Below are 19,837 nucleotides of genomic sequence, written 5' to 3' on the forward strand. Positions count from 1 at the left end.
TGTCTTTGATCTACCTGCCAAGATAGGTCCATGGCAGATTGAAGAACTAGAATACATTGGGATATTTTCCAAGATTATCATTGCTTCCATAACCATGACTATGCAACATTGTTGAAATTATTCTAGGTATTCTTTGATACCTTTGTTGCCATTTCCTCTGTACCCCCACCTCCCCATTGCCCCATTCCCTCAAAAACACATTCTGTGAGATAATTAACAGAAAAAAGTTGGTTTGAAAATCAATATGCATTGACTGTACTGTCCCACTTCATCACAATGCATGAATCAACAAAATATCCAATCTTCATTATGTCACAGCGTAGGTTGAGCAGGAGCCTCAATTGCGGCCATAAGCTCATGTCTTATTAATTCCATAATTTAACTTTACCAATGAAGTGATTTCCAGGGTATAGATAGTAGAGGGAGGGATAGACTAATTCAGACCCCTTGGGAGGAATGAAACCTCTGGGTTTATGTGAGCCGTGTCTCATATATCCAAACATCCATCCCTGACTCCACTTGTGGTAAACTCCCAGGCAGGCTGCTGATGCATTATTGAAGTGCAGAGGGAACGCTGGCCACAGAGCACTGGGAATAGTATTAACAGCAAACTTGTCCAGCATGCAAAAGTCTAGCTGTACTACTTAAACTAATTAGTGACTCTGGGATGCGTGCTGGCTGTACTACAAATGGATTAAGGAAATGATCAAGAGACTAGGCCGAGGAGTGTTCTTAAAATACATCCCCTCCCTCCCTCACCCTCTCCTTCTTAGGGAATGGGTGATTGAAAATTCACATCTCCTAGCAAGCATTGTCACCACAGCGCTGGGGAAGGAAGGATGGGGAATGGATGAAGGAGGCCTTAAGGTAGAAAGAGTTAGTTTCCACGTGAGCCAAAGAGCAAAAAATCCTTGAAAATCCCCATACAATGAGGCTTTGTGTATTCAGACAGGAGAGCTTTGGCTGTGGGACAAAGCCGGACTCCAGCTGAAATGTTACATTATTTGACAAGGATACAATTATGTGTACATTGGTGAAACATTGCATCAAGCCATGCATGAGATCCTGTTATCTTAGCCCACACTTGTGTAGCCAACCAGCTTACGAATAATGCACTGACCAAGGAAAGTCTTCCCTCCAACCAAATTAATTGGACATCACATACTCTTTTTAGGGGAGTGGAATGATGAATGAACAGGGCTGAAAGTGAGTAATATACCTCTTGTGGAATACACAGTTTGTAAGACTGTATTAATAGTGAGATATGAAAGGAAGCTGGGTTTCTAGCTAATTAATTTTTATCCTTCAAGTCCTCAGTTTCCACTCAGTGGCTCTGCAAGCGGTAACATATGATAATGAACCCCCCCCATGCTGGGCAAATCAATTCCTTTGATAAATAATAATGATAAAAGTTGGTGCTGTGCAACGTGGCAGGTTTCACGCGTAACAAGGCCCATTTCCGTCATAACAGTTATGGATGTGGGCTCTGGGAAGAGGGTTTTAAATGGTGTGTAATTCCTGCTGCTGGGTAATTTGTGTTGTTTATAACAGGATATAATGTGCATATTTTATATAAATCCTATTCAATACGACTGAGAACTCTTGTTATAAAATTTTTATTCAGAATAAAACATATTTAGCCATATTACATGTAGTGTGGTAAATCTATACTACCTACCTCAGCAGAGACAACACAGTACTGTAGTGGTACAGTTCTTCATCACCATCATCATCATCATTGTCATTGTCATCAGTCCAGGGACATAGTTGGATGAGGGTATGGTAGTGTCAAAACAAACAAGTTTTACAGGATAGCATAGCACGAAACACAACGCAGAACTCCGAGAGCGAGAGACCAGTGGCTGGCGCTCGGTGAGGGAACCAACACAGATGCAGTGTAACAGCACACTCAGCAGGGACTACGTCAAGACGCCACAGAGCTGATGGTAGGACAGGAACAAACAAACGGATTGGTTTATTTTGTCTGCTTTTTGACTTGGTATCTCCTTGCTGCAGTGTCTGATGGATAAGAAGGGTGTGCTAAGAACATGGGCCTGACCTGTCTTACTAATGAATACAGTCCAATTAAACAGAAGGTGTTACAGACCACGCATATTAAAGGTGTTTATGAGACTGAGGTAGCAAGGCAATCATGGCTTTCTTCAGATTTCTTAACTGATTTTTATAAAACTACTCTAATTCATGACTACTGTATGGATCTCTTTCAAACCCGACTGAACAATTTAAAGTTCAATTTCTTAAATTTCTCTTTCTTGCTCCATCGTCTCTCCTATATAAATTTATCTGACACTAAATCAGAATCACACTTGGAATGACAACTGTATAGGCACAGGAGGGGTTAGCTTTACGTCACATAGTCGCAATCGGCTTGAACAACACCGACAGAATCACACCAACGTTTTAAAGGGGAACCTGACAAAGAGCATGCATAAAACAAAACAAAACCAACAAAAGATATGTAAATAATGCTGCTTTGAGGGAAACACGAAGCCTTTCAAAAAGATAATTTACGCTACTGGTTTTACCAGTAGTTTCATGACGACCCCGTTTTCCAAAATCAGAGCGTGATACAGTACAGTATGAACGTGATACTGGAAATGACTGCACTTGCGGGATTAAAGCAAAGAATAGCAGAACAATGACACAAATGTAACAGTTCAATTCCGGGTGAAAGTAGAACTAAATACACAAAACAAACCCAACCCCCCCCCCCCTCCTCAAAATAAGCATACTTAGTTATAGAAAGCCCCCTAACCCCATAATTATCAGCATATTCATACAAATCACTGACAAATGTTTAGCCGACTTTAAACAATCTACACTTCATAAAATTTACAGTTTGCATAGTACAAGACGACAACGTGGTGGAGATAAGTAGTAAAGTTCTGTGGTCCTGTGGTCCTGTGTCTTTGGGTTTTAGGGTGTGGTTTCTCCCTGGGGGGGGGGGGGGCTAACACGATGTCCTCCAGGAGTACAATGAAGGTTGAGACAGAGCAAGCTGCATTTGGGAATGTCGTTCTCTTTCCCAATACACACACATAATGCTGCTCTACAGTGAATGTCCTCACAACACCTGAAAGACAAGAAAAAAACATGCACACACACTCTCAAAATCCAGTACTCATTACGGCACACACACACAACGACCGCAAACACATACAAAAACACATATGGCCACAAAACTGCCTCAACAAGGATCCAATTAGCTAGGTTAAACAAATTAAGGTTCCAGGGGTTGCAGTAATGACTAGAATTATCTATCCAAAGCCATACCTATGGGAACGACTGACTAAGAACAATTATTGCTCTGCTAGTTTCAGGTGGGCTGCGATCTCAAAGTACTTCCTGTTGGCGAGTCTCATTAGTGTTGATCAGGAACTATCGAAACGTTTTCATGAACTAATCAGGGTAGGTTGGCACGGTGACCGCAGTCCCCCATGGCCGTCACAACCAGTTTAGACAGGGTGCAGGTGGTCACTGAGGATTCTGTGAAAGAGCCTTTTGTGACCGCAATTCTTTCTCAAAGAAAAAGAGCCCGGGAAGAGAAGGTTCTGAATCCATTCAACCCAGTCTTGGCATAAAAACAGGACAATAACGGAATTTAATGGAGTTAGATAAGAAGAGAGGGATGAATGGGTACTTAAATAAGGGACAAGGAAGATGGTAACAGCCGTTCTAAGCACATTTCTCCTCTGTGTTGAACACAGGGTGCCTTTTAACAGGGCATGAATACAGAAATGAGCTGAGTTTAATTAAATATTTTTTTGGATATCAACACCATTATGGATGTCAAAGGAGAAAAGGTGTAAAAGCAGGTGCCTGGTAGCAGCCAAAATGGTCATAACAAAATGAACAATGTAACTGTTGTATAAATGCATTTCTGTAGAGAGGACACAAGCTAAGATAAAAGAGAGAGAGAGAGAGAGAGAGAGAGAGAGAGAGAGAAAGAGTGAGACAGAGACAAAACAGAGAAAGTCAGAGATAGAGGGAGATTGGTCAATATCTTGTTCCCTCAGACTGCAGGACCATCTCAGGTGAAGTGGTGAGAAGAAACTGGAGTTCCCTTAGACCTCTGACAACCTTTAATGGCTAAGTGGTTTTCTCTGTGTATGTGTGTGTGCTAAATAACTGCTCATTCGGACAGAAGCTTCTCTCACCTGTGGTCTTGAAGGGAGACTTGAGGCTGTAAAAAGAAAAAAAAGTTTGGGAAAAATATAATTTCATACATACTTCACAGGCTTTCATTGTATCAAAGCTTATTTTTTTGAAGAGAGCTAAAAGTTCCTCAGAAGGTGCTGTTTGTAAGCTAAACAGTAATCTATTGTCAATAGCCCTGCAGCATCTACAAGATAAGAATGGATTTTTAACTAAACTCCAGATAGACTTTCGACCCCCCCAAAATCCAAACACAAATTCAAGACACTGAGCTAATTTGCAACTCAAACTTTCTTATTATTTTCATCAAAGTCCCCCTTGAGGAACTTTCCACGTCGATGCTGCCAGGGCCACAACACATACGAAGGCCAAAAGTTTGTTCTGAACTTGAAAAGTGACTTGGTCTACAGTTCTTCAAATACAATCTGTGTGTGTGCTGCATAAGTTGTTCCTCTCCTACTCTGAACCAAGGATCACAGTCACCAAGGCGTTGTTTATGCTTTCTTCTGTCCTTGATCGAGGAAACACACTGTGCCTAACCCCCATCATCAATAACACATCACAACCAGGAAGTGGGGGAGGACAGGATTTGTTTACTGTTCCAGAGATGTGACTTATGACGGAACGTACAAAGACTAGTTAAGACAAAACCATAGGGGAACGTATAGAAACACACTGCTAAAAGTCACGGACACACAAAACCCTCATGTAAACGTGCACCACACAAAACCCTCATGTAAACGTGCACCCGCAGAGCTGGGTGAGAAAGACAGCGTTGTCGAGAGGAAGATGTATAAAAAAAAAGGAAAGGCCAGCATAAACCAAAAGGGTAGAGTCGGAGTGAAGGAAAGAGAGAAGGCAGGAAAGAGAAGAGGTTGAGAGGAGAGGTGTGTGGGAGGGGGGAGTGGACTTACGACTACATGCAGGGAAGGTGTTGTTGATCTGATCCATAATGTCTGCTAGGTCAGAGCTGCTACTGTGAGGGTCCAGCAACTCCTCTGGACACACACACACACACACACACACAATAAGGTTATGGGTCCGGATACACATTTTATGAGTAGTATACTGTACAGTATGTATGTGTGATATGTGTGTGTGTGTGTGTGACATACCTGTGTGTTCGGGGCGAGGCCCTCGATCCTGCATGCTGGGGGACGACACTCCGTTCACCCTGGACTCCAACTCAGGCTGAGAGAGAGACAGAGAGAGAGAGAGCATTAGAGAGAGAGAGACAGAGAGAGAGAGCATTAGAGAGAGAGAGAGACAGAGAGAGAGAGGGTGGAGCAGAATGCAGCATTATTAAAACATGGAGCCATAACTCATCATTATTCATCAATCACTGGCTTGCTTCTTTTTGGATGACTTCAAACTAACAAGTGTGGAGGCAGCAGGGAGAGGCTGGGAGACATGGAGGAGCGTGCTGGAAGCTGGGACGTGTGTCATGTCGAGATCTGGGTCTGCACAGTACATGTGTCTGGAACCACGTCCCAATTAGTGTCTGACACAGAGTTCATCTGCACTTACTGGGCAGACAGAACCATCATATGGGATGCACTAATGACAGGATGTCTGTGTGTTTGGGGGTTTTCTGATAGGAAACGGTTTGAAAACTGGGTGAAGTGTCAAATTAGGCTGTGAAAAATATGCGCACACACACACAAACACTGCTGGGAGATCTGCAGGACACCATATGTCCAGTGACATTTCCAGTCACATCAGCCACATCCCCTTCAGCTCCTCCAGAGACAAACAAATCTATGTTTGCAATCTCCCCTCCCCTCCCCTCCCCTCCCCTCCCCTCCCCTCCCCTCCCCTCCCCTCCCCTCCCCTCCCCTCCCCTCCCCTCCCCTCCCCTCCCCTCCCCTCCCCTCCCCTGCCCTCCCCTGTATCTTTATTTATGTGTGTGTTTAAATGTATATATATATATAATACACATTTAAGCAGTATATACAGTACAGTACAGTATGGTTGTGTGTGCGAGTACATGTTGTGTTTGTGTGTGTGTGTGTACATGTTGTGTGTGCGTGTACATGTTGTGTGTGCGTGTACATGTTGTGTGTGTGTGTGTGTGTGTGTGTGTGTGTGTACATGTTGTGTGTGCGTGTACATGTTGTGTGTGCGTGTACATGTTGTGTGTGTGTGTGTACATGTTGTGTGTGTGTGTACATGTTGTGTGTGTGTGTACATGTTGTGTGTGTGTGTGTGTACATGTTGTGTGTGTGTGTGTGTACATGTTGTGTGTGTGTGTGTGTACATGTTGTGTTTGTGTGTGTACATGTTGTGTGTGTGTGTACCTGATGCAGCAGCTGCCTGAGCCGGTGGAGCTGAGACTCCAGCTGCTTGTTGTGTTCCTCCAGGATGTGCATGCGCGCCTCCAGACGGCCCTTGTGCTGCCTCAGCAGCTTGGCCTCGGCCAGGAGGTCCGCCTCCTCGGGCCCCTCGGGGTCCCACGGCCCCCCCCCCCGGCGGCCCCCGCTGGGCGTGCTGCTCCTTCAGCTGCTCGTACTCCCTCTGCAGGGTCCTGGGGGGGTGGGGGGGTGAGTTGCAGGAGTGAGTAGCGGGCACACATGCTCAGGATGTAAGTGAAGTATCTTAAAGAGAGAACCAACACGTGCACACACTCGCTTCCTTAAGCTCTCTTTGCCCATGTAGCTCAACCCCCCCCCCCTCCCCCCTCAATCCTCTCTCTCTCTCTCTCTCTCTCTGGCCTCTCCTTTCTCAGCCTGCTATCTAAAGCCTCTCGCCCCGCACAGAGGGAGGTCCTGGCCTGTCCTTATCTGCCTCCAGCCCAGTGTGAAGCTCCTGCACAGCCGCCCCGGAGCACCGGAGACGTCGTTTATGGGTTTATTTCGGGGCTGTAAGACAGGCCAGGGGGACTGGGGAGTAAATCTCTCTGTGATGGAGACAAGGCCTGGGGAAGCTTCCGGAATAAACGACTGCCGCCTCACGCTAACCCGCCCTGCTCTGAGAGGAGGCGCGTGTGAGACAGGAGAAGAGAGAGTGTGTGTGAGAGTGAATAAGAGATTGAGAAGGTCGGCCAGCTCGCGAGCCGAGGAGCCAGTCAGCAACACAGTTAATGTTTGAGTGTATGCGTGTTTGTTGGGATGTCGGAGGGCTAGCCGAGGTGAGTATACAGACATCTCCACCGCCGAATCGCGTACCTCTGTTCCTCCTCCAGGCGGGCTATGATTCGCTCCAGCTCGCCTCGCTCCTCCCTCTCCACGGCCTGCAGGATCTGGGCGGGGCTCTGGGGCTGGCTGCAGGGGGAGCTCTCGCCCCCTAGGGTCTGGCAGTACTGCAGGATCAGGGCATGCTCGTCATCCCTGGGGGAGGAGAGGACGGGAGGGGGGGAGAGAAAAGGACAACAATAAACAACGATCAAAGTGCCACCGTGGCCGCGCTGGAACATCAACACGTCCCTTAAACTCAGCGAATTGCAGCGAACCATCATCCCAGTACAGCAGCATCATGTTGACCAATTGTGTTCTCTCTTCGCCTGTAGCTTTCGGAATGACAGGTAAACAAGCGGAGAGTTTGTGTTCTTCGTAGAGATCACAGTGTGCTATACCGAACCTCCAGACCCCTCCCCCTGCACCAGGTGGGAATGGGGTGACAGAGCGTGGAGGGCAGGGGAGGTCTGGTGGGGAGTGTGCTGGCGTAGGAGCGCCCTCACAGCAGAGCCGGTAGACAGAGAACAGCAGCCCACTGTGCTACCCTGAACTGTCACTCCGCCATCAGATAACAGCTCCGAGCCAGGAGGGAGAGGCAGATGAGACGAGGGAGGGGGGGTGGTGGAGGGGGGGTGGAGAGGCGGGGAGGTGGAGAGGTTCCCAGATGGAGAGAGAAATAGAGAGGGGGAGAGGAGGGGTGATGAGGAGTGGGTGGTGCATATGGGAACGAAAATAGGATGGGAAGTGTGTGTGTGTGTGTCATATCTACATGATCTGACAGGGGGTGGCAGGTCTCCCTAAATCCCAGCTGTCACCTCCACTTTGAAACACACACTGAGCCCCACTGACAGGAGCTAAACTATATCGCACACACACACACACACACACAAACACAACTACACCCACACACACACACCCACACACACACACAGGTATTGGCAGTGTCAGTGCCAGGCGTCTGTGAGTTTGGAAAGCGGAGCACTGGGTTCTGTCTCTTGTGACTAGGCCAACCTGGGGCGGTCACAGGCTAACGGCAGTCATTAGCCTGAGCTTGGAGCGAATAGCACCGCTAGCGTCCTTGGCTAGCATGGCTGAGCTGAGCTAACACCACCTGGGTGATCAGGCTCCAGACTGGGATCTTCTTTGTTGAAAGACAACCAGCAGAACTATAACACAGCCAACACGCAGCCTGCACACACAATTACACACACACACACGGGTACCGTATGCCAGTGCTCAAACCAACACGGATGTGCACGCACACCCTTCTGTGAGCGAGGGGGACACACACTAATCTGCATGAAGGATGGCTTAAATATGTCGAGTGAGCGAGGATCCCACTTGTCCATGTGAAGGAAGCTAAAGGAGCACAGGTTATTAATGGAGGTGGATGAGTAAGCATCGCTCACTCCATCCACACAGGAAGAGAGCGAGACACACTCAACAGCCTTGGCAGGTGTTCAACCTGCTTCTAAGGACAAAGAGGGTGGCCCTTCAGATTCTGGTGCTGAGGGGGCAATGCTGTGGTGAGATTCAAACTGGGTGCGACCCTGTGTGTCTGTGTATTTGTGTGTGTGTGTGTATGTGCGTGTGTGTGGGAAAACAGAAAAACTTGTAATTGGAAAACGTCCCACGCTCTCAGTCCCTCCCCCCACGTTGTCGTGCGTTCTTTGTATGCATTGTCTCCTTCCAATAAGACCTCTCTTTCTCATTCTGCTCTCCTCCTGTTCCTCTCTCTGAAACCGTGATCGATGCTTCCATTCCTGTTCGCACGCACGCCCGCCCGCCCGCACCCACACGCACGCAGGCAGGCTCGCACACACACACAATCAAGTCTTTTCGGACACATACGCAGGCATGCACACACACACACACACACACACAGGCCCTATCTCCCTTTTCCGAGAATCTATCAATCTCAGTTGGGTCTCAGGACACGAGCCACGCGGGATTGGCTGAGACGTAGATAATGACACATGAGCCTGGCAGGAGACCGGGGCAGAGCTCCGCCCGGCGACAGGTTTACATGCAGCAGCCCCGATCCAGAATCCGGGGGGGGGGGGGGTAGAGGTGTATCAGTGTAGAGGACTATGAGACTGTTGGGAATGGGAGGATTGAGGTGGGGTGATACAAGGACATAGACAGAGGGAGAGAGAGGGGTATGGAGGGAGAGAGGTAGGGAGCGAGCAGTCAGGAGGGAGGGAGGGAGGGAGAGAGGTAGGGAGCGAGCAGTCAGGAGGGAGGGAGAGAGGTAGGGAGCGAGCAGTCAGGAGGGAGGGAGAGAGGTAGGGAGCGAGCAGTCAGGAGGGAGGGAGAGAGGTAGACAGGGAGGTAGGAAGGGAGTTGTGCTGGTGTCAGTGCAGACTGAGGCCTCATCTCCTAGGACACCACACGGCCTATCAGGAACCGTCAGCCCCTGACAGAGCAAGGGAAGAGAGAGAACGCCAGCCACACTCTTTCATTCTGTTCTTCAGATGAGAATTCAAGCCCCCATTCCCCGAAGGGACCACTGTTGTGGACACCTGGGGGAGAGGCGGGGGTATTTCTCTGTGTTTTAAAGGAGCAGGGGGCGGTGGTGGGAGGTAAGGGGAGTTTGGGGGAGATTTGCTGTGTTGTAAAGGGAATGTTCAGGCTCAGATGTTCCTGGTGTTTGTGCTTCTCTGTGAAGCTGAGCAGGGTTCGGAGTTTAATCTGGCTGCTTTATCCCAGAGTTAGATGGTGATTATGCTACAGCCATGCAATATGATGACAGGACGGAAGGATGGTGGGAGAGGGGGAGGGAGGGAAAAGGGATAGGGAGGACAATATGAACGAGAGAAACTGAAATAGTGGAAGTGAGAAGTGAAGATTCCAAAAGAGAGAAGGTTTAGGAAATGCACCGAAGCCAACACGGAGCTCTGGCTCCATAGAAAACACAGCATGAGGTCCCATGTTTCGAATGAAGGCTCCTTTTTTTCAAATACAAGCCTGGATGCACACAGCCCTTATTCTCTCTCTCCCTATCTCTGTCCCTCTCTCTTCCCTGTGTGTCTACATGCAGTGTGTGTGTGTGTGTGTGTGTGTGTGTGTGTGTGTGTGAGGTTGTGTGTAGGAAAAAACTAAGACCCAGGAAGTATATAGACACAGCAGTCCCAGAGATCACAAGTAAGTAGAACAGAATTAGAGATGATTCTTACAAAGATGAAACAACGGCGCTAAGCAGACTAGGGGAGGACAGGCGCTCCGCTCCGCCCGGCGTCGAGCCTGACACTCCACCAGCCCACAGGAACAACACCTGTGATTAGATTTGGGGGCGGCAAGGACTCTCTCAGATCAGCTTAACCAGGGATTCAGGATGTTTAAGGTGTTTGTCTTCAGCGACAGTGTCACCAACTGTCTGCCTATTGGCAGTTACACAGTGTTGAGAAATAGTCTATCTACTGCTACATTTTGCAGTGGAGTGAGGATATAGGACAGATTTACTGCACGACTGATATAGCACTGGCATTGGACTAACACAAGACTGATATAAACTGATACAGGACTGATATAGACTGTTTCACTGATACAGGACTGACAGAAACAGATACAGACTGATAGACTGGTATTGATCCTTGACTGTTATTGACACATATAGGACTGGTATAGGACCGATGCAGGACGGATATATTCTGATACAGGACTGGTATTTTGTCATTGTTCCCCATCAGCATGTGGGAAGCCAGCCCACCATGAGATACGTTTGAAATAATGTTTGTAAAGCAGTATAAAAGAATGATGTGTGGAGTAATGGCAATCCCACAGAGCTAAAGTGGTTAAACGTGCACACTAAATGTCAACAGACTAAAATGGTGCACTGTGCCATTACAGAGGCCTGCTGGAGCTCTGCTCCCCACCGGACAACCACGCCATTATCCTTCCTCAGCACAACCACCATCATCATCCTCACCTCGTCATCCCCCACACTCTGCCTGGGCGTGGACAAGGTGAGGTGAAGGCTTTTTCGCTAAGCTCAGGTCAGCACGGAACAAAACACAGCTAATGGAGGAAACTGCCAATCTGGTTGGTTGTTAGGGCTTTTACAGTCTAGAATGTCTGCCTGTGTCGCTGCCAGCCTGAGGGAGGAGGAAACCACGTCACGTATACTAGAGGTGAAGGAAATGCAGTCGAAGCGCCAGACTGCAGTCTGGCACTTCAGACTGCACAACACTCGTCCACCCATCTCTCTCTCTCTCTCTCTCTCTCCCTCTCTCATTTTACTTCCATCTGTCCGTCGATGTATGGAGGGCTGAGGGAAGGGGACAGCTACGAGGAGAGCAGTGACGATAGTCGTGGTCCAAAGCTGCCTTTGCCTGGTCTAAAATGGTGCTTTCTGGCGGGAGAGAGGACGAGGCTGGAGGAAGGTGTGGGAGCAGTTACGCACACATACACACATCCTCACACACACACACACACATACACACACATCCTCTCGCACACACACACACATCCTCACGCACACACACCCTCACGCGCACACACACACACACATCCTCACGCACACACACATACACACATCCTCACGCACACATACACACATCCTCATGCACACATACACACATCCTCACGCACATACACATATCCTCACGTGCACACACACACACACACATCCTCACGAACACTTACACATACTCAAGCACCGACACACGCACACACAGATGAACCAACTGGAACTTCTATCAATCTAACCAAAATACCTATGGTTTTCTATCCTCCTCTCTTCTGTGTTCCCATCACTCTGTGCCTCCAGTGCCTCCCTCCCCTCCCCTCTCTCTCTCTCTCTCTCTCTCTCTCTCTCTCTCCTTCCCTCTCTCCCTGTACTTTGTCCTGCATCGCCCAGATGCCTCTTTGTGTGTGGAAGAATTCTTGGCAATGAGATTCAGCTGAAAACTGCTTCCAAGTCCCATTTGTGCTGTGGATTGCAGGCACACACGCGCCTACCCATACACAAGCGCACAACACCCATACACACCACACACACATACACACACACACACACACACAAAGATAGACAGTACATAAGGTTATGAGTGTCTTAACCTACAAGCAGGTGGCAATCTAGGAGATACCTGACAAGGCTTTGATTTTTATTCTGTCTCTTATCAGATTGAAAAATCACCTTATCTGTGGGTGGACAAAGGATATAGAAGTGTAAGTGTGTAAGCGGTGCAAGAGGAATATGGACAGACAGAAAGTGTGTGTTGTGCTGGGTGTATGTGTGTGTTGTGCTGTGTGTGTATGTGTTGTGCTGTGTGTGTATGTGTGTGTGTGTGTGTGTTTGACCTCCAAAAAGGTCCGAGCTCCGAGAACTCATTCCATCGATTAGAATCTCTGCTGCGAAGAGGACCGAGCCCTTCCCTTCAAGCTCCTCAAGTATTCTTCTATACAACACTTTCTCTTTACCCTCCACACACACACACACACACACACACATACACACACACACACACACGCACACTTAACCCTCATAGACACACTCTGTCAACCCTCAGACACACACCAGCTCTCAACCCTCTGACACATACACAAGCTTCACACACACAAGCTTACATCCCTCTTCCTACTGTGTTCACCCAGCACTAGGGCCGGGGCTGCTCAACAGGGAAATGGGGGCCAGAGGCCTGGTGCATGCTGGTTTTGGAGTGGGACTTGTAGTCGGCTGGACGAGGAAATGTAATGGGTGTACATGTGCATGGGAAATGTAGTGTAGCTGGCTACTTACATGCTCCCTGTAGCTGAGCTGCTATCTGTAGGGAGGGAGCCATTGGAACGTTCCATCTGGGCCAACCTGATATACATAGACACACACACACACACAGAAACATTACTCACATGGAACTAAAAAAGATAAAAGCAATCAACCGCACATTAGCATGCAAATGAATGCAACTCCACTGATGTAATGCACTGACTAATGCGCTGAGCTGAACTGAAGAATTCAGACTCCTTTTTTCAAATGAATCAACATCTCATCTTGCAAATCAAGGGTCCCGAGTTTCCCCTGTGTTCACAGAGCTAGGTGAAACTCGGGGCCCGGGGGAACCCCCCTGTGCTGTGGTCTAACCCAGCAGACAGATGAACCCAGTCCTGGTCTGGGAGCCAGTTACGCCATGCTGTTAGGGGTCTACACTGTGCATGATTAGGATGGCAGCTTCAGAACCATGCTCACTTTCTCCAATAGAACCTCACAGGAGAACGTCTGGGTCTGCATGTCGGTGTGTGTGTGTGTCTGCAACTCTGTGTGTGTTCGTCTCCGCATGTCTGTGTGTGTGTTGCTGTGTGTGTGTGTCTGTGTCTTTGTGTGCGAGTCTGTCTCGGCGTGCGCGCGTCGTGCGTGTGTGTCTAAAGGGGAACATGGTGGATTACGGGGCAGCGGGGGCGACACAAAGCAGCATGGTAATGAGATTGTGGAGGCAGATCAGAGGGTGTGTGTGTGTGTGTGGAGGCTGGAATAATTAATAATAAAGAGGAGATTACACCACATCACAACATGGACATCCCCCTGTCACAAGGGGGGATATCAGGCTAGACCAGGGTCCAGGGACTGCATGTGCTCTCACGGGTGGTGGTGTTTCCTCGTGCGAGGGAGTGTGTGGGTGTGTGTGTGCCTTGGCCTACCTGCAGGCGTACTGCTCTATCCTGGAGTGAGTGTCATCATGGGAGAGCTGGGAGGGCTGGGGCAGTCTGGGGGAGGGGATGGGTGGAGATGAAGGAGCCATGAGATGACCGCAACACAACCGCTAAACAACCACAGCATTACCACGATACAGAAGGTTTGAAAAAAAAAAAAAGAAAGATGGTTCTGGCAGATCTAGGTGGCATCCGTGCGGCGTTAATTCTGCTGGTCGGATGAAAGGTTGTTAGGAGGACAGCGGGGGTGAAGGGGGAGGATGCTGTTTGGTGGAGGAGAAGAAGGGGGTCGATTTTGTGAGGAGGAGGAGGAGGAGGAAGAGAAGTGGCTTGCAACAGTTGGTTTGTTTTCGATCGCTCGTTTGTTCGGTTTGTTGATCGGGCAGGCAACTCAGGCAGCATGCAGTAAGACTGGTCTAGTCTACGTGGAGGGATGGTGCAGGGGAAGGGGTGTGTGGGAGGTTTGGATGCAGGGTGAGGGGGGTTCGTACGGAGAGGGAAGTGGGGTGGGGTGGGGTGGGGATACTCACTCATACTGCTCCGGACACATGCTGATGAGAGTGACGGGACTGCAAGAGAAAGGGAGGGAGGGAGGGAGGAGAGGTGCCACAGAGCAACACAGTTTAGGATCATGTCGCAGAGGAGGGGTCTGCACCAAGTACACAACAGGCGGAGTGGGCAGGTGAAGGGGGGGGGTCCATCCTGCAGCAGCATGTGAGGTGAGGTTGGGGGCGGACGGAAACAGCCTGAGGGGCTGTGTGTGTCATGACACACCTTTCACTGATAAAACATCCCTTTAGATTTGAATCAATAGTGCAGCAAATCCATTCCGTTTTTGTACCAACTCAGAGTGTGTACATAGTGAGAGTGAGTCAAAAAGGCGAAGGGCGACGTGAAAACACTGGAACACCGCCAGGAGATCAATAGAGTTCTCCAACTAACCCTTCAATTACTCCAATTACTTTTCCAATTAGAGTAATTGAGTGGGTACCAGTAATTCAGGCACTGTTAACCACTTGTAGTGAGTCACTTAAAAGACTGTCGCTCCAGGCTTGTATCAGTAGTAGAATATTCTTTTCAAGTTTCCATGCCGATTACGGGTCATTATTCACCACTATTCTAGGAGGCATGCTCTTTGCCATTTTAAAGCTATTAGCAGGGGAGATCAAGGGGCCGAATCCAATCTCTGTCTTTTCCTCACATGTGCACTCCATTTGCTGCCATCCAATCAAAATCTATTTCCAATCATGTGGACAGCAAACATCTGATAGCCCCTCTGTCGGTACGCTGAACACAGGCCACTTAATCTAGTGGAAAGATGATGCTAAATATAGACACGGGGAAGACAAATCAAACGTCTTGTTCTTTAGTGAAGAGGAGGAGGGTGGGACGACTGCGTCGGTGCAGGAAGGTTTGATCCCTCGTAGCGAACACGTGTGTTTTTTTTTCCGCTGATGAAAGCCACTCGTTTTTAAAATGAGAAGTGTTGCATTGTGGGTGTGTATTGTTGCTAAAGCACCGGAGACGGGTTTTGTAGCCAGGAGGAGAATTCTGGGAACCGAGAGAGAGAGAGAGAGAGAGTGAGAGAGGGAGATAGAGATAGAGAGAGGGAGAGAGAAAGGAAGAGGAAGAGAGAGAGAGAGAGAGAGAGAGAGAGAGAGAGAGAGAGAGAGAGAGAGAGAGAGGAAGAGAGAGAGAGGGTGGGAAAGAAAGAGCAAGAGAGAACAGGAGATGGAGGAAAAAGAGAGGAGGAGAGAGGAGTTCTGCAGGTTCTCTGACGTCTCCACTTTCTCAGCTGTGAGAAGGTAGTCTCCTCTGATGCCTGCAACCCGCCTCCATCTCAGCTGTTGGCTGTTATAACCTTGGTTTGTGTTCACTCTTGTGACAAAGATGAAGATGGAGAGAAGAGTGAGAGAGAGGGGGTGGGGCAGAGAAAGAATAAAGAGACCTTGGGCCAAGCAGCTTGTTTCTGATAAATGTTCTTGTACGTGTGATAAAGAGCAGATTCAGGATTAGTATAGCTGACAGTGTCTGCTCCTGTTCCACTGGGCTGACTTACAGAACCACTTCAGACCACCACACCCAGACTGTACTAACTAACCCTACTGACAGTCTGGAACGTATCCTACATAAAATATGTTATATTATCTTCCTTCTATTTGTGTTGTTTATATTTACGTGAATGAATGTGTTTTCCAGCAAAACTATTACCAAGCAACGCAGCCCTATCCACTCTACTACTATGAAGAAAACATTCAGTACACCTTAGCTTACAGTATACAGCTCTCTATGTGTGTGTGTGTGTGTGTGTGAGTGTGTGTGTGTGTACGTGTGTGTTAGCACCCCAACCAAGTTTCAGAAGCACTGCAGCGCTGTGCTCAAAGGTCCCCTCCCCAACACTTAGCCAGACTGTCTGCAGGTCAAGGATGGGACTGGATGTGCTGTCTAGATGCCAATGACCAGACCTTTTCCAGTCCATAAATACCTTCAGAGTGGTGCTGAGAGCAAACAGGATGACAGCAAATGAAAGCCGTAAACTAACAGTCCTTTGATTCAGTAGCACGGGTCACAGTTTGCGAAGACAAAAATAAAAGGGGGTCTTCTGTCAGGACAGCATGGCTGTTTCTCACGTGGAAACGCTATCGTGGAGGTCTCAAGAAGCAGGGAACACCTGTGTGCATCTAGTCAATAATATCTGGAGCTGAGAAACATGCTGCTCTCCTCGGGTAGACAGAACAGAGGGAAGTGGAGAGCGAGGGGAAAAGAGAGAAGACTGGGGAACGCCAACAGGGGATGGATGGACAACAGATGATCTCGATATTGAAGTGCTTTAAATGTGAGCAATGACTAATCCTGTTGTGAGTTGTGACTGCTTGACATTGAATGTATGCGAAGGAGAGGGAGAGAAAGAGAGGAAATAAATAGTAGTGTCGAAAGCGCTGACTCATGGTCGTACCCTCACATCAAACTGCCTGTGCTGCTTCCCCACTTTCAGACGGTAGGAGAGAGAGATTATGAAAAAAAAGAGAGATGAAAAGACAGAACGAGATGGAGCGTGAGAAATAAGAGTGCGGAGGGAAATGAACTCTGTGGAATGGTCATATTTTCTCAGTTGCCATTTCCGTTTGCCAAGTTCTAAAGGATCCTTCCGCGATTTGCCTCCATTTCTCCACCTTTTAAGGGGCATTTGTCAGGCAGACAGGAACCGCAGGAGCCATTTCTCAAGGCTGAGAGAAGGAGAGAGTGTTGGGGGGGGGGGGGGGGGGGGGGGTGGAGAGGAAGTACAGTGAAGGTGGAGACAGGGAGTTGATGAGAAGAAAGAAAAGCATGTCTGTCTGAAGAGGTACTGTACGCCTCAGGACTGTGTGTGTGTGTGTGTGTGTGTGTGTGCACGGTGTGTGTGTGTGTGTCCTTCAGGTTAGGTTATAATGGGTTTGTTGTAATGTCTGATTGGACTGAACAATGAAAGGAACAAATGAACACTGCAGAATAGATAGAGAAGGTGAGAGAAAAGGAGAGAGAGAAGAGAAGGTGAGAGAAGAGAAGGTGAGAGAAAAGGAGAGAGAGAAGAGAAGGTGAGAGAAGAGAAGTTGAGAGAAAAGGAGAGAGAGAAGAGAAGGTGAGAGAAAAGGAGAGAAGAGAAGAGAAGGTGTGAGAAAAGGAGAGAGAGAAGAGAAGGTGAGAGAAAAGGAGAGAGAGAAGAGAAGGTGAGAGAAAAGGAGAGAGAGAAGAGAAGAGAAGGTGAGAGAAAAGGAGAGAGAGAAGAGAAGGTGAGAGAAAAGGAGAGAGAGAAGAGAAGGTGAGAGAAAAGGAGAGAGAGAAGAGAAGGTGAGAGAAAAGGAGAGAGAAGAGAAGAGAAGGAGAGAGAAAAGGAGAGAGAGAAGAGAAGAGAAGGTGAGAGAAGGAGAGAGAGAGACGCCAAGTGACAATGCCAGACATCGTAAAAAAGAGAGGAAACATTTTTAAAAACAGCCTCAGAGAAACGCAAGCTGTAAAAGAGACGGAGCGAGCGAGTTAGAGGAACATACAGGAGAGAGACACATCATTTACATCTCCAGAGGGGCCACTGGCCACCTGGCTGGGAGCACCTGCATAATGTGTCACTAGTTAAACACCATTACACCGGATGTACGGGAGGGTGGGCGCACGCCGTAAATCTCCTGGATCGCTCCCCCCAGCCCTCCGCTGACGGCAGATATACGAGTGCGGAGAGAGGGGGCTCGCACTAAACGCTGTGGTGGACACAGGTAAATAAGCACAGAGGGTGAATCACAGTCTGGACAGGCGTGTGTGTGTGTGTGTGTGTAGTCCCTCAGTACTCACGTTTCCATGTTGTCTCCTTCTAGAACAGTCTGGACAGGGAGGTAGCCGAGTCGAGGGTGCTTGGCAAAGTACTTCTTGGAGCGGAACTTGTTTTTCAGCACCTTGGTGAAGTCTCGCATGTCCTCCCCTGAAGTAGTCTGAGACAGAGAGGAAAAGGGTTGGGGGATGATTGCGCGCGCGTGTTTCTGTCAGTGTGTTTGTTCTTTGAGTGCGTTATAAAAGCGGTGTCTTACTAATGGCATAATTAACATTAGCATATCGCCTGTTCTCCAAAAGTGGAGGCTTCTGCTTCGCGAGCAAATAACAAATCACCACGGCTACCCGGTGAGAGCAGTCTTTCACTTCCACACACACACACGCACACACATGATCCGACAAAATGACAAATACAAACGCAGTCTTCTTGCAGACACATGCCAAATGAACCTACCTAATGAGTTCCTATGGCTTATTAACTAAACAGCCAAACTGAATGTGTCAGCATGAGGAGAACACTCCACACTGCCAGACTGAAGGAGAGAGGTAAGGAGAGAGGGAGAGGAGAGAGAGAGAGAGAGAGAGAGAGAGAGAGAGAGAGAGAGAGAGAGAGAGAGAGAGAGAGAGAGAGAGAGAGAGAGAGAGGGAGAGAGAGAGAGAGGGAGAGAGAGAGAGGGAGTGAGAGATGGAAAGGAGGGTGCTTTGGTAAGGTACTGGGGCAAAGAACCAAAGAGAAGTATTCAGAATCCTCCTCAGGAGACCAGTCACACCAAACAAGTTCACTTCTGTGGAACAGTCCACAGTCATGCTTCACCCTTCCTTATCATACAGAAACCTAGCGTATGTAACATCCATAAAGAAAATGGTCTTATCTATAAATTATATCATTCACTCAGATATAACTATAAAACTGCAATAAAATAAAGAAGCAATAACCCCGAAATGAAAAAGCAATATTGTGGATATAAAATAACCAGCTCTGGCCCTGATATGAGAGCAAGATAATGTGGCTGGAACAACTCCTGTGGCGGTCATATTGTTGTACCTCATATCGATCTTTAGCCTGTAATAAAACTGGTTGTGGTCAACAGTCCTGTCAGGGCTGTGTATTTATATGAGCATCATCCTCTCAAGAGATATAGAAGGGAAAGGTGTTTATTTTAACTGGGTGTGTCAATTCAATGCGCAGTACTCTGCAGACCGAAAGAACGAAAAATCACAGAATATACAGTATTTATATATTCGAAGGGTGACATTCTGCAATATTACATTCTGCAAAACCACAACTGTGCATGAGAAATGCTAATCTAATAACAGAATACTGTTCAATTTATTCAAATCCCAAGCTTCTCCTTTATAATACTAAATCCATCCATCTCTCCCTCGCACTCCCCCCCCCCCCCCCCCCCCCCCCTCTCCCAGAATGGGGAATATTGCTTTTCTCTCAGACGTTATTACCGGCCCAGAGAACAGAAGGATTTTACTGTTCGTTCAGTCGAATCCAATTTGAGTTGGAGTCACCCAAGACGTTGACAGTGAGA

At 48.1% G+C, this 19,837-nt stretch overlaps 1 protein-coding gene across 1 annotated transcript in view; it reads right to left on the bottom strand.

The window, feature by feature from the left end:
* Window positions 1-1,600: 1,600 nt before the first annotated feature.
* LOC136947779 (utrophin-like) overlaps window positions 1,601-19,837 on the bottom strand; it is a 78,054-nt gene continuing 59,817 nt past the window's right edge. The window contains 11 exon segments of the mRNA XM_067241976.1: window positions 1,601-3,094; window positions 4,179-4,204; window positions 5,091-5,174; window positions 5,292-5,367; window positions 6,474-6,641; window positions 6,643-6,700; window positions 7,341-7,502; window positions 13,090-13,155; window positions 13,986-14,051; window positions 14,528-14,566; window positions 18,321-18,457. Coding sequence (XP_067098077.1) covers window positions 3,086-3,094; window positions 4,179-4,204; window positions 5,091-5,174; window positions 5,292-5,367; window positions 6,474-6,641; window positions 6,643-6,700; window positions 7,341-7,502; window positions 13,090-13,155; window positions 13,986-14,051; window positions 14,528-14,566; window positions 18,321-18,457 — 891 coding nt within the window. The 3' untranslated portion in view covers window positions 1,601-3,085.

This window comes from Osmerus mordax, chromosome 8, assembly GCF_038355195.1.
Source record: "Osmerus mordax isolate fOsmMor3 chromosome 8, fOsmMor3.pri, whole genome shotgun sequence".
Lineage (NCBI taxonomy): Eukaryota > Metazoa > Chordata > Actinopteri > Osmeriformes > Osmeridae > Osmerus > Osmerus mordax.